The following is a 21,391-nucleotide window of genomic DNA, read 5'->3' as shown; positions in this document are numbered from 1 at the left end:
TAGAGCATACAGGTCACAGTGGTGGGTGGTGTAAGGCAGGGCTTTACCTAGCATAGACTTATAGATGACCTGGAGCCAGTGGGTCTGGCGACGAATATGTAGCGAGGGCCAGCCGACTAGAGCATACAGGTCACAGTGGTGGGTGGTGTAAGGCAGGGCTTTACCTAGCATAGACTTATAGATGACCTGGAGCCAGTGGGTCTGGCGACGAATATGTAGCGAGGGCCAGCCGACTAGAGCATACAGGTCACAGTGGTGGGTGGTGTAAGGCAGGGCTTTACCTAGCATAGACTTATAGATGACCTGGAGCCAGTGGGTCTGGCGACGAATATGTAGCGAGGGCCAGCCGACTAGAGCATACAGGTCACAGTGGTGGGTGGTGTAAGGCAGGGCTTTACCTAGCATGGACTTATAGATGACCTGGAGCCAGTGGGTCTGGCGACGAATATGTAGCGAGGGCCAGCCGACTAGAGCATACAGGTCACAGTGGTGGGTGGTGTAAGGCAGGGCTTTACCTAGCATAGACTTATAGATGACCTGGAGCCAGTGGGTCTGGCGACGAATATGTAGCGAGGGCCAGCCGACTAGAGCATACAGGTCACAGTGGTGGGTGGTGTAAGGCAGGGCTTTACCTAGCATGGACTTATAGATGACCTGGAGCCAGTGGGTCTGGCGACGAATATGTAGCGAGGGCCAGCCGACTAGAGCATACAGGTCACAGTGGTGGGTGGTGTAAGGCAGGGCTTTACCTAGCATAGACTTATAGATGACCTGGAGCCAGTGGGTCTGGCGACGAATATGTAGCGAGGGCCAGCCGACTAGAGCATACAGGTCACAGTGGTGGGTGGTGTAAGGCAGGGCTTTACCTAGCATAGACTTATAGATGACCTGGAGCCAGTGGGTCTGGCGACGAATATGTAGCGAGGGCCAGCCGACTAGAGCATACAGGTCACAGTGGTGGGTGGTGTAAGGCAGGGCTTTACCTAGCATAGACTTATAGATGACCTGGAGCCAGTGGGTCTGGCGACGAATATGTAGCGAGGGCCAGCCGACTAGAGCATACAGGTCACAGTGGTGGGTGGTGTAAGGCAGGGCTTTACCTAGCATAGACTTATAGATGACCTGGAGCCAGTGGGTCTGGCGACGAATATGTAGCGAGGGCCAGCCGACTAGGGCATACAGGTCACAGTGGTGGGTGGTGTAAGGCAGGGCTTTACCTAGCATGGACTTATAGATGACCTGGAGCCAGTGGGTCTGGCGACGAATATGTAGCGAGGGCCAGCCGACTAGAGCATACAGGTCACAGTGGTGGGTGGTGTAAGGCAGGGCTTTACCTAGCATAGACTTATAGATGACCTGGAGCCAGTGGGTCTGGCGACGAATATGTAGCGAGGGCCAGCCGACTAGAGCATACAGGTCACAGTGGTGGGTGGTGTAAGGCAGGGCTTTACCTAGCATAGACTTATAGATGACCTGGAGCCAGTGGGTCTGGCGACGAATATGTAGCGAGGGCCAGCCGACTAGAGCATACAGGTCAAAGTGGTGGGTGGTGTAAGGCAGGGCTTTACCTAGCATGGACTTATAGATGACCTGGAGCCAGTGGGTCTGGCGACGAATATGTAGCGAGGGCCAGCCGACTAGAGCATACAGGTCACAGTGGTGGGTGGTGTAAGGCAGGGCTTTACCTAGCATAGACTTATAGATGACCTGGAGCCAGTGGGTCTGGCGACGAATATGTAGCGAGGGCCAGCCGACTAGAGCATACAGGTCACAGTGGTGGGTGGTGTAAGGCAGGGCTTTACCTAGCATAGACTTATAGATGACCTGGAGCCAGTGGGTCTGGCGACGAATATGTAGCGAGGGCCAGCCGACTAGAGCATACAGGTCACAGTGGTGGGTGGTGTAAGGCAGGGCTTTACCTAGCATAGACTTATAGATGACCTGGAGCCAGTGGGTCTGGCGACGAATATGTAGCGAGGGCCAGCCGACTAGAGCATACAGGTCACAGTGGTGGGTGGTGTAAGGTGCTTTGGTAACAAAACGGATGGCACTGTGACAGACTACATCCAATATTCTGAGTAGAGTGTTGGAAGCTATTTTGTAGATGACATCGCCGAAGTCAAGGATCGATGGGATAGTCAGTTTTACTAGGGTAAGTTTGGCGGCGTGAGTGAAGGAGGCTCTGTTGCGAAATAGAAAGCCGATTCGAGATTGGATTTTGGAATGGAGATGTTTGATATGAGTCTGGAAGGAGAGTTTACAGTCTAGCCAGACACCTAGGTATTTGTACTTGTCCACGTATTCTAGGTCAGAACCGTCCAGAGTAGTGATGCTAGTCGGGCGGGCGGGTGCGGGCAGCGAACGGTTGAAGAGCATGCATTTGGTTTTACTAGCATTTAAGAGTAGTTGGAGGCCACAGAAGGAGAGTTGTATGGCATTGAAGCTCGTTTGGAAGTTACTCCGCCTGTCTGCCTGCCTCCCTTTCTGTATTGACTTGAGCTAGTGAAGTGCAACATTGTATCAAATCAATCACCCGGCAACGGCCCAATATGAATGTCCAGCAGAAGTTGTCGCTAACAACCTTGAAACATTGTATCAACTAGCCTATTCTGGGCCCTCAGAGTTTCCTGCCTCTATAAGCCCTCAGAGTTTCCTGCCTCTATAAGCCCTCAGAGTTTCCTGCCTCTATAAGCCCTCAGAGTTTCCTGCCTCTATAAGCCCTCAGAGTTTCCTGCCTCTAGAGGCCCTCAGAATGAAATTCTACACATTTTACCATGGGGCAGAGAAAAGATATTCTAACTAATTTCCTGAAATTATACACATTTCACCATGGGGCAGAGAGAAGGTCTCTCACAGTTGAAGTGTACCTATGATAGAAATTACAGACCTCTACATGCTTTGTAAGTAGGAAAACCTGCAAAATCGTCAGTGTATCAAATACTTGTTATCCCCACTGTAATTGTTCAATTTGAGAGCAGCTTCTGTCCGTCGGGTCTACTTTGGATTCTGTTGACCAATGTCCTTCTCTTCCCCCTCCATCTAGCCCTCCCTCTCTCCTCTCTCAATCCTCGCTCCCCTCCTCCCTCCCTCCATCTAGCCCTCCCTCTCTCCTCTCTCAATCCTCGCTCCCCTCCTCCCTCCCTCCATCCAGCCCTCCCTCTCTCCTCTCTCAATCCTCGCTCCCCTCTTCCCTCCCTCCATCTAGCCCTCCCTCTCTCCTCTCTCAATCCTCGCTCCCCTCCTCCCTCCCTCCATCTAGCCCTCCCTCTCTCCTCTCTCAATCCTCGCTCCCCTCCTCCCTCCCTCCATCCAGCCCTCCCTCTCTCCTCTCTCAATCCTCGCTCCCCTCCTCCCTCCCTCATCTAGCCCTCCCTCTCTCCTCTCTCAATCCTCGCTCCCCTCCTCCCTCCTTCCATCCAGCCCTCCCTCTCTCCTCTCTCAATCCTCGCTCCCCTCCTCCCTCTCTCCTCTCAATCCTCGCTCCCCTCCTCCCTCCCTCCATCTAGCCCTCCCTCTCTCCTCTCTCCATCCTCGCTCCCCTCCTCCCTCCCTCCATCCAGCCCTCCCTCTTTCCTCTCTCAATCCTCACTCCCCTCCTCCCTCCCTCCATCTAGCCCTCCCTCTCTCCTCTCTCAAACCTCACTCCCCTCCTCGCTCCCCTCCAACCCTCCATCCATCCATCTAGCCCTCCCTCTCTCCTCTCTCCATCCTCGCTCCCCTCCTTGCTCCCCTCCTCACTCACTAACTCCCTCCCTCCCTCTCTCCAACCTGTTTTAGTTTTGTCATTCTGGGGTATTATGTGTAGATTGTGCCATTACAGACTTTAGACCAGAGCCCTAATCCCTACATACAGTAGTGCACTACTTTAGACCAGAGCCCTATTCCCTACGTACAAATAGTGCACTACTTTAGACCAGAGCCCTATTCCCTCCATACAGAAGTACACTACTTCTGATCTTAGCCCATAGTGAATAGGGTATAATTTGGGATAGGGCATATATTCTGTGTTAGCTGTGCTTGTGAGACACAACACTGCACTCTACTAGTCTGTTTTCTATTGTCTTCAGGTTTGGGGGGAGAATTATGAATTTGATGTGAGTAAATGATTGTATGAAAAGAAGTGACTATTTATTAGGATGCATTCATTTTGGTGTGAATATGTTAAGCATAGTGTTTGTACGTGTGGCAGGTAGCCTAGTGGTCAGAGCGTTAGGCCAGTAACCGAAAGGTTGCTTGATCAAGTCCCCCAAACTGACAAAGTATAAATCTGTTGTTGTGCCCTTGACCAAGGCAGTTAAGTCACTGTTCCCCACTCGGCCGTCATTGTAAATAATAATTTGTTCCTAACTGACTTGCCTAGTTAAAACATGTTTTTTAATCACTCAAACAGTGTCATTCTTTATTTGTTCTTTATTCAAAACACATTACACTGGGAGAACAGATGCTTCATTACCTCTACTATAATACACTGTGTATTACAACATTACCTCCACTATAATACACTGTGTATTACAACATTACCTCCACTATAATACACTGTGTATTACAACATTACCTCCACTATAATACACTGTGTATTACAACATTACCTCCACTATGATACACTGTGTATTACAACATTACCTCTACTATAATACACTGTGTATTACAACATTACATCCACTATAATACACTGTGTATTACAACATTACCTCTACTATAATACACGGTGTGTTACAACATTACCTCCACTATAATACACTGTGTATTTCAACATTATCTCCACTATAATACACTGTGTATTACAACATTACCTCCACTATAATACACTGTGTATCACAACATTACCTCCACTATAATACACTGTATATTACAACATTACCTCCACTACAATACACTGTGTATTACAGCATTACCTCTATTATAATACAATGTGTATTACATTACCTCCACTATGATACACTGTGTATTACAACATTACACAGAAATGCTTGTAAGAGATCTCAAATATAGTGTGTTAGGTGATCTAGTCAATGACAGCATCTATGAGATCTAGATACGAGATCTAGTCTGTGGAGGTAGGAGATCTAGTCTGTGGAGGTAGGGGATCTAGTCAACGGAGGTAGGGGATCTAGTCAACGGAGGTAGGGGATCTAGTCTGTGGAGGTAGGAGATCTAGTCAACGGAGGTAGGGGATCTAGTCTGTGGAGGTAGGAGATCTAGTCTGTGTTGGGTGATCTGGGCTGACCTGCAGGGCAACTTGATCTCTGTGTTGTTGCTTGTGGATCTCTCAGTGGATCACTCAGTGGATCTCTCAGTGGATCTCTCAGTGGATCACTCAGTGGATCCTGTCCTCCTGACCTGGACTAGCGGCCTATCCTTCGTGATGTGGTAGCTTCCATTGGATCTGGTGTTTTTGATCTGCTTCTGAACAGCGGATCCAGTCTGTGGGATCTTTCCGTTTCCAGTGGATTTAGTCTTTGGGATCCGGCCCATCCTTTGAGCGGATCCGGTGTTTGACGTTTTGTCAGGGGATCTTGTCTCTTGGTTCTGGTCAGTGGTTGAGATCTTGGGAGATCCGGTCATTGGGATCTGGGATCCGACAGGGGATCCGGTTTCTGTCAGCTTGCTGTCGTCAGTGGATCTAGTCTCGGTATCTTCTCCCTCATTGGATGATCCGTCGTGTGGGATCTGGTCTCCATCGTCATCCCCAGGGATAGGGTCTAGCTCTACCTCCACACACACTCTCTGGGGTAACACCACTAGCCAGCACTTAGAACAGCTGCTCTCGAAGTACGGATACAGCGTCTCTGTGAAGCGGTGCGTGAAGGTGAACAGGAGTTTGTCCCTCATCGCATCCCAGAATTCCACCTGACCCTCCTCCCAGTCCAGAAACACCTAAAGATAACATAAAACTTCATTTTATGAGGATGGTTTATCTGTAACAAATTATAAATGAAGAAAAAAGGAAATCTGTTGTTGGCACTCTGTCTTACAGGGTAAAACTACAGAAACAGAAGACTAAGTTAGACACACAGGGTCAACAGTTAATTAACTGAATCTATTTGATTCTATTCTAATACTTGTGGGTGTGCCTCCCCCTCTCTCAAGTACACCCTCTTATCTAACTATTGCCCCACCTTGATCCTGTGAAAGGGGCGGGACCAGTCCAGAGGGAGGGTGGTACAGGGTGTGGTCATGGCACGGTACGTCCCATTCCGTAGGCTGAGGGTCCATAGCCCCTCCTCCGGACACGCCTCAAACTCCTCCCTCCTACGCACCGATTGGCTAGCCACACCAACTGTCCAGTTGCTGCTCTCTCCAACCTTGAAGCAGGATATATTTGTTATCATTATACTCTTGTATACTTAAAATGATATTTTGAATTGTACCGACAAAGTAACATTCCTGAACATTCCAAAACCATCAATAAAGATCAGTGTGTGTTTATGGGCCCTGGTCAAAAACACCAAGAACCTCCATCAGTGTGTGTTTATGGGCCCTGGTCAAAAACACCAAGAACCTCCATCAGTGTGTGTTTATGGGCCCTGGTCAAAAACACCAAGATCCTCCATCAGTGTGTGTTTATGGGCCCTGGTCAAAAACACCAAGAACCTCCATCAGTGTGTGTTTATGGGCCCTGGTCAAAAACACCAAGAACCTCCATCAGTGTGTGTTTATGGGCCCTGGTCAAAAACACCAAGAACCTCCATCAGTGTGTGTGTATGGGCCCTGGTCAAAAACACCAAGAACCTCCATCAGTGTGTGTTTATGGGCCCTGGTCAAAAACACCAAGATCCTCCATCAGTGTGTGTTTATGGGCCCTGGTCAAAAACACCAAGAACCTCCATCAGTGTGTGTTTATGGGCCCTGGTCAAAAACACCAAGAACCTCCATCAGTGTGTGTTTATGGGCCCTGGTCAAAAACACCAAGAACCTCCATCAGTGTGTGTTTATGGGCCCTGGTCAAAAACACCAAGAACCTCCATCAGTGTGTGTTTATGGGCCCTGGTCAAAAACACCAAGATCCTCCATCGGTGTGTGTTTATGGGCCCTGGTCAAAAACACCAAGAACCTCCATCAGTGTGTGTTTATGGGCCCTGGTCAAAAACACCAAGAACCTCCATCAGTGTGTGTTTATGGGCCCTGGTCAAAGGCACCAAGAACCTCCATCAGTGTGTGTTTATGGGCCCTGGTCAAAAACACCAAGAACCTCCATGAGTGTGTGTTTATGGGCCCTGGTCAAAAACACCAAGAACCTCCATCAGTGTGTGTGTATGGGCCCTGGTCAAAAGCACCAAGAACCTCCATCAGTGTGTGTTTATGGGCCCTGGTCAAAAGCACCAAGAACCTCCATCAGTGTGTGTTTATGGGCCCTGGTCAAAAGCACCAAGAACCTCCATCAGTGTGTGTTTATGGGCCCTGGTCAAAAACACCAAGAACCTCCATCAGTGTGTGTTTATGGGCCCTGTTCAAAAGCACCAAATAGTGAACAGTGTGCCATTTGAAACCCATCCTCAGTCAGTGAGAGCCCCACCTCCACGGTCCAGCAGTGGGTGCCGGCACTGAATCCTTCCCAGCCCAGAGCGCAGTCGATCGGGTCAAATCTCTCCGGGTTAGCAGGCTGGATCTGGATCCTCTCCTTTCCCAGCTGGACAGAGGTTAGCCCAGGGGAGAGGACCAGAGATGGGCAGGATGTGGTCGGGTCCAGGGTTACTGGAGCTGAAAGGGAGGGGTTGGGGGAAGAGGGGGGCAGGGGGAGGGAAAGTGAGAGGGGGAGATAGGGGACACACCACTCCGTCCCTCCTCCCAGACTCACTGTAAGGGGTTATGTGCAGCATGTCGTTCCAGACGGAGTAACGGAGGTTGGTCAGGTGTTTAGATACGTCTATCAGAGGACCACACACCTCCTCTGGCTCCCCATGACTCTGCCACGTCCTACAAACACACATACTCTATTCTGTTACAGGGCTCTGTGTGTGATTTGTGCCAAAAAGAGAAGCACAGAGCGAGAGAGAGAGAAACAGAGAGAGAGAAACAGGGAGAGAGAGACAGAGGCAGAGAAAGAGGAAGAGAGAGAGAGTCAGAGGGAGAGAGAGACAGAGAGAGAGAGAGAGAGAGAGAGAGAGAGGGAGAGAGGGAGAGAGAGGGGGAGAGAAACAGAGGGAGAGAGAGACAGAGGGAGAGAGAGACAGAGAGAGAGAGACAGAGGGAGAGAGAGACAGAGGGAGAGAGACAGGAGAGAGACAGGAGAGAGAGACAGAGGGAGAGAGACAGGGGAGAGAGACAGAGAGAGAGAGAGAGAGAGAGAGTGCATACCTCTTTACTGTCTCCTGGTAATTCTGGAAAACAAAGCAATGTCTTATCACATTTATGCCAATGCACAGTATGCCATCACGCACACACGCACGCACACACGCACGCACACACGCAAACACACCTGCAGAAAGGTGATGTCATCCCTGTCTTCCTTCATTTCTTCCTCGATCTCTCGGATGGTTTTAGCCAGCAGCTTCATCTCTTTTCCCACTCTCTCTCTCTTTTCCTTCATCACTCTATTCCTCTCCTCCTCTTCCTCCCTCAGCCTGGCTAGCCTGGCCTCCTCCTCCTCTCTCAGGAACTGGTGCAGCTTCTCAAACTCCTCCTTTATCTGTCTCTCTGTCTGCTGGGCATGGCTCTGGGGGAGGGAGGGAGGAACGGAGTGGGGAGGCAGGGAGGGAGGGTGCACAGATGTGACAGCTGATTTGTGACAACCAATGTAAAAGGGGCTTCATAAATACATTGATTGTTTAATTGTGATTGATTCATTGACAGACAGACAATGCAAGTCGTACCTGGTTGTGTTGGGAGGCGTGTTCAAAGATCCGTGTAACCTTCTCAAACCTCCTGCTCTTCCCGAGCAGCTTCCCCAGTGAAGAGTTCAGCTCCCCCTGGTGGGCAGTGGGAAGAATGACAACCAGCGTATCACAATACAACAGATGTATACTTTATTTTTCATATACTTTTTTTTCAATCTTTATTTTTGTTTCCATAAAAGCCCATAGGGACTGGTGTTGAACATTTGCTAGCAATACTTCAGTGCAAATGCATCGGACGATTGTTGTTCGATGTGTCAATGTGTTTGTCCCTATTCCAAGTAAACAAACATTTTTTTTAAATACAAAAGTGATTGACTATGATAAACACTTTATCTACCTCCCCAATGCAAAATAGTTTAAAAAAAACGTCAACATATATTTTGTGGAAAAGAGATGTTTGTATGTTTCTTAAACGACGCAGCATACTCAGGGGAAAACGATTCCCTCTCATTGAAGCCACGGAAAGTCAAGGCCGACAGCGGTACTGCAGGCGTTGTTAGCAGACCCCCAAGCCCAATTCTGGTTTTTAAATTGAATACAATCATAGTACCAATAATTGCTTCTAATACACCAGATGTATGTCCGACTTTTGTAAAATCGTACTGGCAACCTGCAGTACCCCGGTCGGCCTTCAACTTCAGTTACTCAGAGGGGGCAGCACTGAGCTAGCTTGCAAAGTCAATTCCTGGAGTAGCTCAAACTGAGCGTGTCATGCGCTATTGACTCGTCCTATTGGAATGAATGGAGTCACGTGATCGATGGTTTTGTCCATTCTTTATACAGCCATTGGCCCATGCTGGATTGTTCACAAAATGACAGAGGCAGAGGCAGATGACTGTTCCATTTGACCATGGGGCGCCCCTCTCACTGATTTCACCCGGTCACTTGACGGGCCATAGCCGATATTGGCAGTACAGTACAGCGCTTCTCAACCATTTCTGTATCAGTGACTGGCGAGACATGGTCCTTGTCTTTTTTAACCAGCTCATGTTTAAAACTAATACAAAAAACACAACTGGAGATCAGTGGAGGCTGTCATGGGACTCGTCTGAAGGTAACTGATTTAAATAATGTATGGGTGTTTTGTGCCAACAACTAAAGGGGTTATTAAATATTTGTCTCCAACTTTTTTTTGTCTTCTGAGCTTCTGATCTTCTATATCCTAGATACAGTGCATTCGGAAAGTATTCAGATCCCTTGACTTTTTCCACATTTTGTTACGTTACAGCCTCATTCCAAAATTGATAAAATATATTTTTCCCCTCATCAATCTATACACAATACCCCATAAAGACAAAGCAGAAACAGGTTTTTAGAAATGTTTACTAATTTATTAAAAATCAAAAAACTGAAATATCACATTTACATAAGTATTCAGACCCTTTACTCAGTACTTTGTTGAAGCTCCTTTGGCAGCGATTACAACCTTGAGTCTTCTTGGTTATGACGTTACAAGCTTGGCACACCTGTATTTTGGAAGTTGTTCCCATTTTTCTCTGCAGATCATCTCAAGCTCAGTCAGGTTGGATGGGGAGCGTTGCTGCACAGCTATCATCAGGTCTCTCCAGAGATGTTCGATCTGGTTCAAGTCTGGGCTCTGACTGGGCCACTCAAGGACATTCAGACTTGTCCCGAAGCCACTCCTGCATTGCCTTGGCTGTCTGCCTGGTGTCGTTGTCCTGTTGGAAGGTGAACCTTCGCCGCAGTCTGAGGTCCTGAGCGCTCTAGAGCAGGTTTTCATCAAGAATCTCTCTGTACTTTCCACTGTCATCTTTTCCTAAACATCCTGACGAGTCCCAGTCCCTGGAAACACATCCTGACGAGTCTCAGTCCCTGGAAACACATCCTGACAAGTCCCAGTCCCTGGAAACACATCCTGACGAGTCCCAGTCCCTGGAAACACATCCTGACGAGTCCCAGTCCCTGGAAACACATCCTGACGAGTCCCAGTCCCTGGAAACACATCCTGACGAGTCCCAGTCCCTGGAAACACATCCTGACGAGTCCCAGTCCCTGGAAACACATCCTGACGAGTCCCAGTCCCTGGAAACACATCCTGACGAGTCCCAGTCCCTGTCCCTGGAAAAACATCCTGACGAGTCCCAGTCCCTGCCGCTGGAAACACATCCTGACGAGTCCCAGTCCCTGTCCCTGGAAAAACATCCTGACGAGTCCCAGTCCCTGGAAAAACATCCTGACAAGTCCCAGTCCCTGGAAAAACATCCTGACGAGTCCCAGTCCCTGGAAAAACATCCCCACAGCATGATGCTGCCACCTCCATGCTTCACCGTAGGGGTGGTGCCAGGTTTCCTCCAGACGTGACACTTGACATTCAGGCCAAAGAGTTCAATCTTGGTTTCGTCTGACCAGTGAATATTGTGTCTCATGGTCTGAGTCTTTAGGTGCCTCAATTTCCAGTCTCAATACTTATGGAAATAAGGTATATATTTTTTATACAGTTGCAAACATTTCGAAAAACCTGTTTTCGCATTTCCATTATGGGGCATTGTGTGTCGATTGCTGAGAATTTGTATTTATTTAATACATTTTAGAAGAAGGCTGTAACGTAACATTTGTAAAAAGTCAAGGGGTCCATTTATGAATGTGTTTGTTATTCAATGCATTTCTATATAGTAGTAAAGGACATACTCAATATTCTATCAGAATATAATTGTAAATATATATATATTTTTATATAACTACCGGGGTCCTAAAACTCTAAATCAAATAGCTAAATGATCCATGGTATGACCATCTTAACACCATCCCATTTGTTAGTTTAGTAGAACCCCAGGGCCCCGGTGGGTGGAGATTTCGCTTAAGGACTGTTCTAAAATGTACAAACTCCACCCATCCAGGGCACCGGGGCCATGCAAAACGAACTCGCCACCGTTAAGCTCTGCTTTCCGGCTATGGAGTGGCTGCCCAGAGGCGGAACTGGAGAATTTAAATAAATGTGCCGTCCATCAAACGGTGTGGTACTTCACTTGCATGATCATTGAGAAGCAAAATAACAGTTGTTGCCTAGGTTACGCAGATTGTTTTTACCCAATGCAAAACTCATGTGGGGAGTTACATGCAGCCAGAGCCGCAACTTCCACTAGGGACGGGGAGGGGGGAGGGGGGGATGTCCCTCACATTCAAAAATTGCATTCCCCCCCCCCCCCCCCCCCCAGTTTTATCATTGGAATGTGATACAAAAGACGTTGACTGTGTGCTTTAGGACCATGCGGACACCTCCAAGCGCTCGGGCAGCATTTTTCATACAAGCAAGACACAGACAGGCAGTCTAAATAGTCATTTAATGTTCTGTTTTCAGCATCATTACAAGCAGTCAAAATAGTAGTGTTCTTTTTCAGCATGTCAGGCTAAGATGTGGCAGCATAACTATAAAGATTACATCATCACAAATGTAAACGTGTGGTTAAAACGCAGATTATTTTGCCCCAATACAATACTGCAATATCCTTACAGACAGAGGAGGTTGTATCCTTCTGGTACTGCAATATCCTTAGTTACAACAGACAGAGAAGTTTGTAGTATTCTATATTGGCTGTCTTACTGATGACAGTCTATATTGGCTGTCTAACTGATGACAGTCTATATTGGCTGTCTAACTGATGACAGTCTATATTGGCTGTCTAACTGATGACAGTCTATATTGGCTGTCTAACTGATGACAGTCTATATTGGCTGTCTAACTGATGACAGTCTATATTGGCTGTCTAACTGATGACAGTCTATATTGGCTGTCTAACTGATGACAGTCTATATTGGCTGTCTAACTGTTGACAGTCTATATTGGCTGTCTAACTGATGACAGTCTATATTGGCTGTCTTACTGATGACAGTTTATATTGGCTGTCTTACTGATGCCAGTCTATATTGGCTGTCTTAGTGATGACAGTCTATATTGGCTGTCTAACAGATGACAGTCTATATTGGCTGTCTAACTGATGACAGTCTATATTGGCCCCGTTACTGATGACAGTCTATATTGGCCCCGTTACTGATGACAGTCTATATTGGCTGTCTAGCTGATGACAGTCGGAGAACGTCTCTATGCTGATGCCGCGTTTGACTTTGAATGGGAAAATTGGCCAGCCCAACTTGGTAGGGGGGCCGGCCGTTGCCCAGTGAAGGTTCTACTGCACTGACCAGCCAAAGGCTCAATAGTGTAACTGAGAAATTGCACAAAAATATATATTAACAGGTCCATAGGCTGCAGGCCATGTCCCCTTTTTCATTTTTGTATTTTAATATATTTAAAAAAAATACATGTGTGTCAATTTTGACCACCCAACTAAAAAATGGTCCAGCCCATCTGGCATTTGCCAGAATTACCAGGTGGCGACTTCGCCCCTGGTTTCTATCCTTTATGTGTTATTTCATGCTCTTTCAGGTTCCCTAACTGACTAAAAGTCTCTCCGCACTGGGAGCCTTCTCCTCCTGTGTGTGTATGGTCTCCTCCTGTGTGTGTATTGTCTCCTCCTGTGTGTGTATTGTCTCCTCCTGTGTGTGTATTGTCTCCTCCTGTGTGTGTATTGTCTCCTCCTGTGTGTGTATTGTCTCATGCTTTTTTAGGTTCCCTAACCGGGTAAATGTCTTTTCACACTGAGAGCAGTGGTAGCTCTTTTTTTCTGTGTGTGTTCTCTCGTGATATTTAAAGCCCCCTAACTGGGTAAATGTCTTTCCACACAGGGAGCATTGGTACGGCTTTTCTCCCGTGTGTGTCCTCTCGTGTGTTTTCAGATTCCATAACCAGGTAAAACCCTTTCCACACTGGGAACATTGGAAAGACTTCTCTCCTGTGTGTATTCTCTCATGCTCTTTCAGATGCGATGACTGGTTAAATTTCTTTTCGCAATGGGAGCATTGGAAAGGCTTTTCTCCTGTGTGGGTCCTCTCGTGCTCTTTCAGCTTGGATAACCATTTAAAACTCTTTCCGCACTGGGAGCAGTGGTTTGTCTTCTCTCCCTGTGTGAGAATTCTGTCGTTCTTTTTCAGGTTCCCTAACTGGGTAAATGTCGTTCCATTCTGAGAGCAGTGGTAGGTATTTTTTTCTCTGTGTGTCCGCTCATGATATTGAAAGCCCCCTAACTGGGTAAAAGTCTTTCCACAAATGGCACATTGGTAAGGCTTTTCTCCAGTGTGTGTTCTCTCGTGCTCTTTCAGCTTTGATAACCAGGTAAAACTCTTTCCACAGTGGGAGCAGTGGTGTGGTCTCACTGGTTTGGGTGTCTCTGGGTCTGGTTCCCCTGAGGGACTCTTCCCGCTGTCAGAGGGAAAGGCTGGCCTCTCTCCTGCCAAAGACAAACAGAGTATTTGGTTAAACAGAAATAAAACCTCCACATGATTAAACTGTCTTCCTATGAGGTTTAATCTAGACTCGATCCCTCGATCCCAAACGGTACATTTGGATCCTGGATGCTGATTGGTTGATAGCTGTTAAAGGGATATTTTGGAATTTTCACAATATCTACTTCCCCAGAGTCAGATGAACTCATGGATACCATGTGTATGTCTATGCGTGCAGTTTGACGGCAGTGGCTAACTAGCCGTAGCGCAATTGCTAACTAGCGTTAGCATAATCACTGAAAGTCTATAGTATCTGCTAGCATTCTAGCAGAAACTACCTGTAGCTTCCTTCATACTTGACACAGAGACATAAAATGGTATTCACCAGTTCATCTGCCTCTAGGGAAGTAGATGAAGGGCCTCGTTGCATCTCTTCAATAGTTCCATTTGAATCCTCCCTACGCATCCACTGTCCCACAGCCCAGCCTGGCAATTCATAAACTAACCTCCATTTGTACCCCATGCTTCTTGCCTAACATTTGGTTTGTAACAGAGGGGAATTGTATAAACCTTGCCACCTGTGAGACCCAATCAAATGTGCAGAACGGAATCACGGATTCCAGACATTAAAACAGAATTCAGTGTTATCGAAGTGTTATGTATAGAAAATGTATTGATCATTACAGAACATTACAGACTCCTTTAGTTCATTATTATCACCCCACTAGTTACTTACCGGTGTTCATCAGATCTCCAGTTTTTCCCTCCTCATTTTCCAATGTGACAGTAACCTCCCCCTGCTCCTTCACTCCAAAAACGACATCCGCCTCATCCTCCTCTTCCTCTCTGAGCGCTCCTGTATCTCCTTTCACTGTGACGTCCTCCTCTTCCTCTCTGAGCGCTCCTGTATCTCCTTTCACTGTGACGTCCTCCTCTTCCTCCTCTTCTTTCACGACAATATTAAGCCACAGACCCTCTTTCTCCGTCCAGCAGACCTCCTGTCCTTTGGCAGTGGGGGAGTTGTTTAGTGAGCTCATGGTCGGGGATGTTAGCTAGCTAGTTAGTTAGCATAAACAACTAGCCTAGTGCTAACTTAACCAGCTAGCGAGATGACTAACAACGTAAATATGAAATTAAACGGGGTAACTAGTAGATACGTCAGACGTGTGCTTTAAACACAGCAACTTCCCATTCACCGAAACCGTCTAAAGAGCTGCAATGTTCCGGCTATATTGGCTAGCAAGCTAAGAAGGTGGCTGACGAGCTTCTTCTACTTCTTCGGGGGGTTTATCTGCGGCTGGCAGTCAAGGGGTAATGATGCATTACCGCCACCTACTGTACTGGGGTGTGGGCCAGAGACCGGGAGAAATGAAATCCTGTCGGCCTTTAAAAAAATAAAATGAAGATTGGAGACTTCATATAATTATGTTCTACTTAGTACGCTCCTTAAACAGTGGTTTATTGACAGCTTTATTTAGTTGCCAGTGCACAAAAAAATATTAATAAATGGTGTCATCATTTCTTACACTCATTGACTTTCTAAGTAGCTTTTCCTAGCCACCGTGCTTCTACACCTGCATTGCTTGCTGTTTGGGGTTTTAGCCTGGGTTTCTGTACAGCACGTTGAGATATCAGCTGATGTACGAAGGGCTATATAAATGCATTTGATTTGATTTGATTGACTTGAAGAAATGTTTGTATTTGTACACCCTCAAACACCAAATTAGGCCCAGCTACTTTCAGAACATGGCGTCATCACTGTCAATCGTGAATGATATTCTCCGTGATCTGTGATTTAAAGAAGGAAGAAGAAAAGTCCCCCGAACCGATGCTTCTATGTGACATCACAGGGTGGGATTAAAAGGAAGAAAAACTGTGATTTTCAAAACCTGAAACGAGTTTCTAGTCAGAGGGAGGGTATGTTCACGCTTCCCAGGTCACCAGGAACATCATTGTATTTGAATATCACTGTTTGGAAATTGTTTCAACTTTTGATGATGTTGTAAAGTGATCGAATTGCAAAAAAAACTATCTCCTGGAGATATAGAACTTTCAACATACAGAAAGTGTCACAGTGTGATGTGTTTTGCTTCACACATTTTGAAAGTTCTTGACAACTTGATTGATGACCTGCAAAACGTTTTGGGACTGTTCCAACACATCCCAAAATAGGCCCCCGCACTGGCCCATTTTATAGGGCCCCCACACTGGCCCATTTTAAGGGCCCCCAGACTGGCCCATTTTAAAGGGCCCCCACACTGGCCCATTTTAAAGGGCCCACACACTGGCCCATTTTAAGGGCCCCCACACTGGCCCATTTTAAAGGGCCCCCACACTGGCCCATTTTAAGGGCCCCCACACTGGCCCATTTTAAAGGGCCCCCACACTAGCCCATTTTAAAGGGCCCCCACACTAGCCCATTTTAAAGGGCCCCCACACCAGCCCATTTTAAAGGGCCCCCAAACTGGCCCATTTTAAAGGGCCCCCACACTGGCCCATTTTTTTCCTTGTGGCCTTTTATGTGAATCCCCCATTATTACCCAGGTAATAACATTGCTAAAAAAGAAACAAGTGACACCAGCCCACTGGGCTAAAAGTGGACAAGCCCATCTGTCATTTGCCTGAAATGCCAGCTGGCCAGTCCACCCCTGCTTTTGTGTGTGTGTGTGTGTGTGTGTGTGTGTGTGTGTGTGTGTGTGTGTGGCCTCATAGACTAGGTCATGTTACTCTACGCGTCATTAAGTGTCAAAGCACATGGAGACTGGAACCGAAATAACACTTCATGAGCCAAACACGTACAAATGGAACCGAAATAACACTTCATGAGCCTAACACGTACAAATGGAACCGAAATAACACTTCATGAGCCAAACACGTACAAATGGACCCAAAATAACACTTCATGAGCCAAACACGTACAAATGGAACCGAAATAACACCTCATGAGCCAAACACGTACAAATGGAACCGAAATAACACCTCATGAGCCAAACACGTACAAATGGAACCGAAATAACACCTCATGAGCCAAACACGTACAAATGGAACCGAAATAACACCTCATGAGCCAAACACGTACAAATGGAACCGAAATAACACCTCATGAGCCAAACACGTACAAATGGAACCGAAATAACACCTCAGGAGCCAAACACGTACAAATGGAACCGAAATAACACCTCATGAGCCAAACACGTACAGATGGAACCGAAATAACACCTCATGAGCCAAACACGTACAGATGTAGGATCTTAATGTCATAACTCTTCTGTTGCTGAGAATTTTCCTGCACCACATTAAATACACGTGAGCTTCGTGATTTACATCGATTCACTGAACCCCTGCAGTGACTCACGGTTAAATGAACAGTATCACACTTCATGTAGCCTCATATTAGACAGCTAATAGCCTAACCACCGATCAAGCAACATTACGGACTGAACGTTCAAATCCTGTTGCTGCAGTATTATTTTGCTGTGACAATACTGGTCAAATTACGATGCTACATCTGTATGTATGTGGCATGGCAACAACAACAGAGTGGATTGCAAAACAATCAGTGCAAACCACACACACTATCTTATGTAACTGCACAGGTACGCCACATCAAATAAAAGTATCGGCTAAATGGCAGATACTCGATGAACAGATATTTAAATGCAAAGTTAGATAAAGTAGAGGTGTAGGTAGCTTGTAGACATGTCTGTCTGTCTGTCTGTCTGTCTGTCTGTCTGTCTGTCCATCTGTCCGTCCGTCCGTCCGTCTCTTACCTTACAGTCAGGTACAGCCTCCGTTATGGGGTAGACTCTGTGCCCCTCGTGGGTCTCAGTCAGTCCACACTGACTGCACACTGGCTCCAGGTCATCCACACAGAACAAGGTAAACGTCTCTCCATGCTCCCGGCACAGCGCTGGATCTCCAGGGGGAAGGACGAGGCCCTCTGCCCCAGGGAGAAGGGCCTTGAGCGGGGTGGAACCCCCTGAGAGGCACCCTAATGCTCGAGCTTCTAGTCTGAGAGCCTCCATGGATTATTTTTCTGAGCAAGAGTGCAAGAAGGTAGAAAGAGAGGAACAGAAAGGGGAGGAGAGAAAGAGAGAGGGAGAGGGAGAGGGAGGGAGGGAAAGAGAGGGAGAGAGAGATATATATATACAGATATATACAGTATATATATATATATATATATATATATATATAGAGAGAGAGAGGGAGAGAGAGAGAGAGAGAGAGAGAGAGAGAGTGAAAGAGGGAGACAGCTGTGAGAGAGAGAGAGAGAGTGAAAGAGGGAGACAGCTGTGAGAGAGAGCGGGAGGGAGAGGGAGAAGAGGGAGGGAGAAATGGCATGAGAAGAGGGAAAGAGAGCGAGAGGGGGGAGGGAAGGGAAAGCGTAGAGAGAGCGGGAGACAGAGAGAGACAGGGAGGGGATATTGGCATTTTGTGTTCATGTGTGTGCGTATGCATGTGTTTGTGTGTGCATAGGTGCGTGTGTGTGTGTGTGAGTGGGTGTGTATGTGTGTGTTTGTATGTGTGTTTGAGTGGGTGTGTCTATATCAGTACCTGTGTGATAACTCCATGAACTGAATGCTAGATGTATGTGAGATAACTCCATGAACTGAATGCTAGATCTATGTGTGATAACTCCATGAACTGAATGCTAGATCTATGTGTGATAACTCCATGAACTGAATGCTAGATGAATGTGTGATAACTCAATGAACTGAATTCTAGATGCATGTGTGCCATAGAGGTTAACTTTAGTATCTGAACTCTTTCAAGTTCTTTGAGCTTTCACTTTAGCCTACATGTGCCAGATGGGTGGGGTTGACCTTTTTGGGACTATTCTATTGGTCCTTAGCTCCCGGTAATCACAGATAAAGTAGTATTGAAACCAGCGTTGGTCAAGTTACAACTCCCTCTCTCTCTCTCTCTCTCTCTCTCTCTCTCTCTCTCTCTCTCTCCCTCTCTCTGTCTCTCTCTCTCTCTCTCTCTCTCTCTCTCTCTCTCTCTCTCTCTCTCTCTCTCTCTCTCTCTCTCTCTCTCTCTCTCTCTCTCTCTCTCTCTCTCTCTCTCTCTCTCTCTCTCTCTCTCTCTCTCTCTCTCTCTCTCTCTCTCTCTCTCTATATATATATATCTATATATATATATATATATATTTCTCCTACTCTCTCTCACCAGACACACCAAGCCTAGGGCCCCAATCCTTACCACGTCTGTGGTTGGTATCTACGGTTCAAATCCTACTTTAAGCAGGGAACATGGAAGCTGAACCTCACATGCACACATAACTGGAGACTCAGACTGACACTAATGCTTGATTTAATGCTTCATTAAATGCTTCTTCAGGTTACGAGCGAACACACCTGGGTTCAAATAGTATCTGCTTTCTTTCAAATACTTCATCTGGGCTCGATTGAACTCGCCTGGCAGCAATGGAACTCATAGACAAGTCTCAAAAGTCCAGAACCCCGCCCACCTGGCACTCCTGGCAGGCTAAAGCAACCTGGCACTCCTGGCAGGCTAAAGCAACCGGTCAAAGTATTGGAAAGAAAAGGAAATACTATTTGAACCCAGGTATGGTCGCTTGTAACCTGAACATTCCCTTAAATCAAGCATGAGTGTCAGTCTGAGTCTCCAGCTATGTTTGCATGTGAGGTACGGCTTCCATGTGCACTGCTTAAATTAGGATTCAACCCACAGCTACCAACCAAGGACGTGACTTCATTGCAACAAAGAGACTGTGTCTCAAATGGCAACCTATTCCCTATGTAGTGCACTACAGCATATATATGGATGTATCTACACTAAGTCTCAAATAGCACCCTATTCCCTACGTAGTGCACTACAGCGTGTATGGATGTATCTACAGTAAGTCTCAAATGGAAACCTGTTCCCTACGTAGTGCACTACAGCGTATATGGATGTATCTACAGTAAGTGCATTATTATACCATATACTTGCCCCTGTATTAAGATACAATTATCACATAATATAATAATTATATCATGTACTAATGATGTAATGTACTGTAATGTAACGTAATTATGATGTCATGTACTAATCATGTAATGTACTGTAACGTAATAATGATGTCATGTACTAATGATGTAATGTACTGTAACGTAAGTATGATGTCATGTACTAATGATGCAATGTACTGTAACGTAATAATGATGTCATGTACTAATGATGTAATGTACTGTAACGTAATTATGATGTCATGTACTAATGATGTAATGTACTGTAACGTAATAATGATGTCATGTACGAATGATGTAATGTAATGTAACGTAATTATGATGTCATGTACTAATCATGTACTGTAATGTAACGTAATTATGATGTCATGTACTAATCATGTAATGTACTGTAACGTAATAATTATATCATGTACTAATGATGTAATGTACTGTAATGTAACGTAATTATGATGTCATGTACTAATCATGTAATGTACTGTAACGTAATAATGATGTCATGCACTAATGATGTAATGTACTGTAACGTAATTATGATGTCATGTACTAATGATGTAATGTACTGTGACGTAATAATGATGTCATGTACTAATGATGTAATGTACTGTGACGTAATAATGATGTCATGTACTTATATTCTTCATATCATATTTCACATAGATCATTTTTAATGCTAGTAACAAGTTCACAGGTCACACACACATGCGTTTAATAAAAAAGAGAAGGAAGTTATCCATATTCATCTGACTGGCACGTTACATTTACATTTCAGTCGTTAGTAGACGCTTGTATCTAGAGTGACTTTCAGTTAATTCATTCAACTTAAAAGAAAAATCCACCCCAAAATAATATTTAGGTGTTTTTTTTAACTGGTCCACTGTTGATACAGCCCCAAAATGTTTTGCATGTCAGCGGTCAAGTTTTCAAGATATAGGACATTTTTTAAGAAGCAAAGTGTCACTTGCTACATCATCATGATGGTACGTTTAGAGTCATAATGATACGTTTAGAGTCATGATGATACGTTTAGAGTCATGATGGTACGTTTAGAGTCATGATGGTACGTTTAGAGTCATGATGGTACGTTTAGAGTCATGATGGTACGTTTAGAGTCATGATGATACGTTTAGAGTCATGATGGTACGTTTAGAGTCATGATGATACGTTTAGAGTCATGATGGTACGTTTAGAGTCATGATGGTACGTTTAGCATCATCATGATGATACGTTTAGAGTCATGATGATACGTTTAGAGTCATGATGGTACGTTTAGAGTCATGATGG

The 21,391-nt window shown here is 45.9% G+C and overlaps 2 protein-coding genes across 3 annotated transcripts; both read right to left on the bottom strand.

Annotated features, from left to right (window-relative positions):
• Positions 1-5,052: 5,052 nt before the first annotated feature.
• On the bottom strand, positions 5,053-18,237 carry LOC139423645 (E3 ubiquitin-protein ligase TRIM35-like). 2 transcript variants are annotated; one of them, XM_071175240.1, is made up of 9 exons: positions 17,906-18,237; positions 8,814-8,909; positions 8,420-8,656; positions 8,299-8,321; positions 7,799-7,917; positions 7,517-7,701; positions 6,120-6,305; positions 5,328-5,877; positions 5,053-5,291 (listed from the first exon to the last, which is right to left on the bottom strand). In XM_071175240.1, the coding sequence occupies exons 1-9, from the start codon at positions 18,158-18,160 to the stop codon at positions 5,278-5,280; spliced, it is 1,665 nt and encodes a 554-aa protein (XP_071031341.1). In that variant the 5' UTR covers positions 18,161-18,237; the 3' UTR covers positions 5,053-5,277. The 2 variants fall into 2 exon arrangements, with proteins under 2 accessions (XP_071031341.1, XP_071031340.1); XM_071175239.1 differs by having other exon boundaries at positions 5,279-5,877.
• Positions 12,124-15,417, bottom strand: LOC139423646 (zinc finger protein 180-like). Its single transcript, XM_071175241.1, has 2 exons — positions 14,872-15,417; positions 12,124-14,140 (listed from the first exon to the last, which is right to left on the bottom strand). The coding sequence occupies exons 1-2, from the start codon at positions 15,170-15,172 to the stop codon at positions 13,245-13,247; spliced, it is 1,197 nt and encodes a 398-aa protein (XP_071031342.1). The 5' UTR covers positions 15,173-15,417; the 3' UTR covers positions 12,124-13,244.
• Positions 18,238-21,391: the final 3,154 nt, after the last annotated feature.

The sequence above is a fragment of the Oncorhynchus clarkii genome, chromosome 13 (assembly GCF_045791955.1).
Source record: "Oncorhynchus clarkii lewisi isolate Uvic-CL-2024 chromosome 13, UVic_Ocla_1.0, whole genome shotgun sequence".
NCBI lineage: Eukaryota > Metazoa > Chordata > Actinopteri > Salmoniformes > Salmonidae > Oncorhynchus > Oncorhynchus clarkii.
The sequence above is the reverse complement of the archived record's forward strand: the minus strand, read 5'-3'. Positions and strand labels throughout refer to the sequence as shown.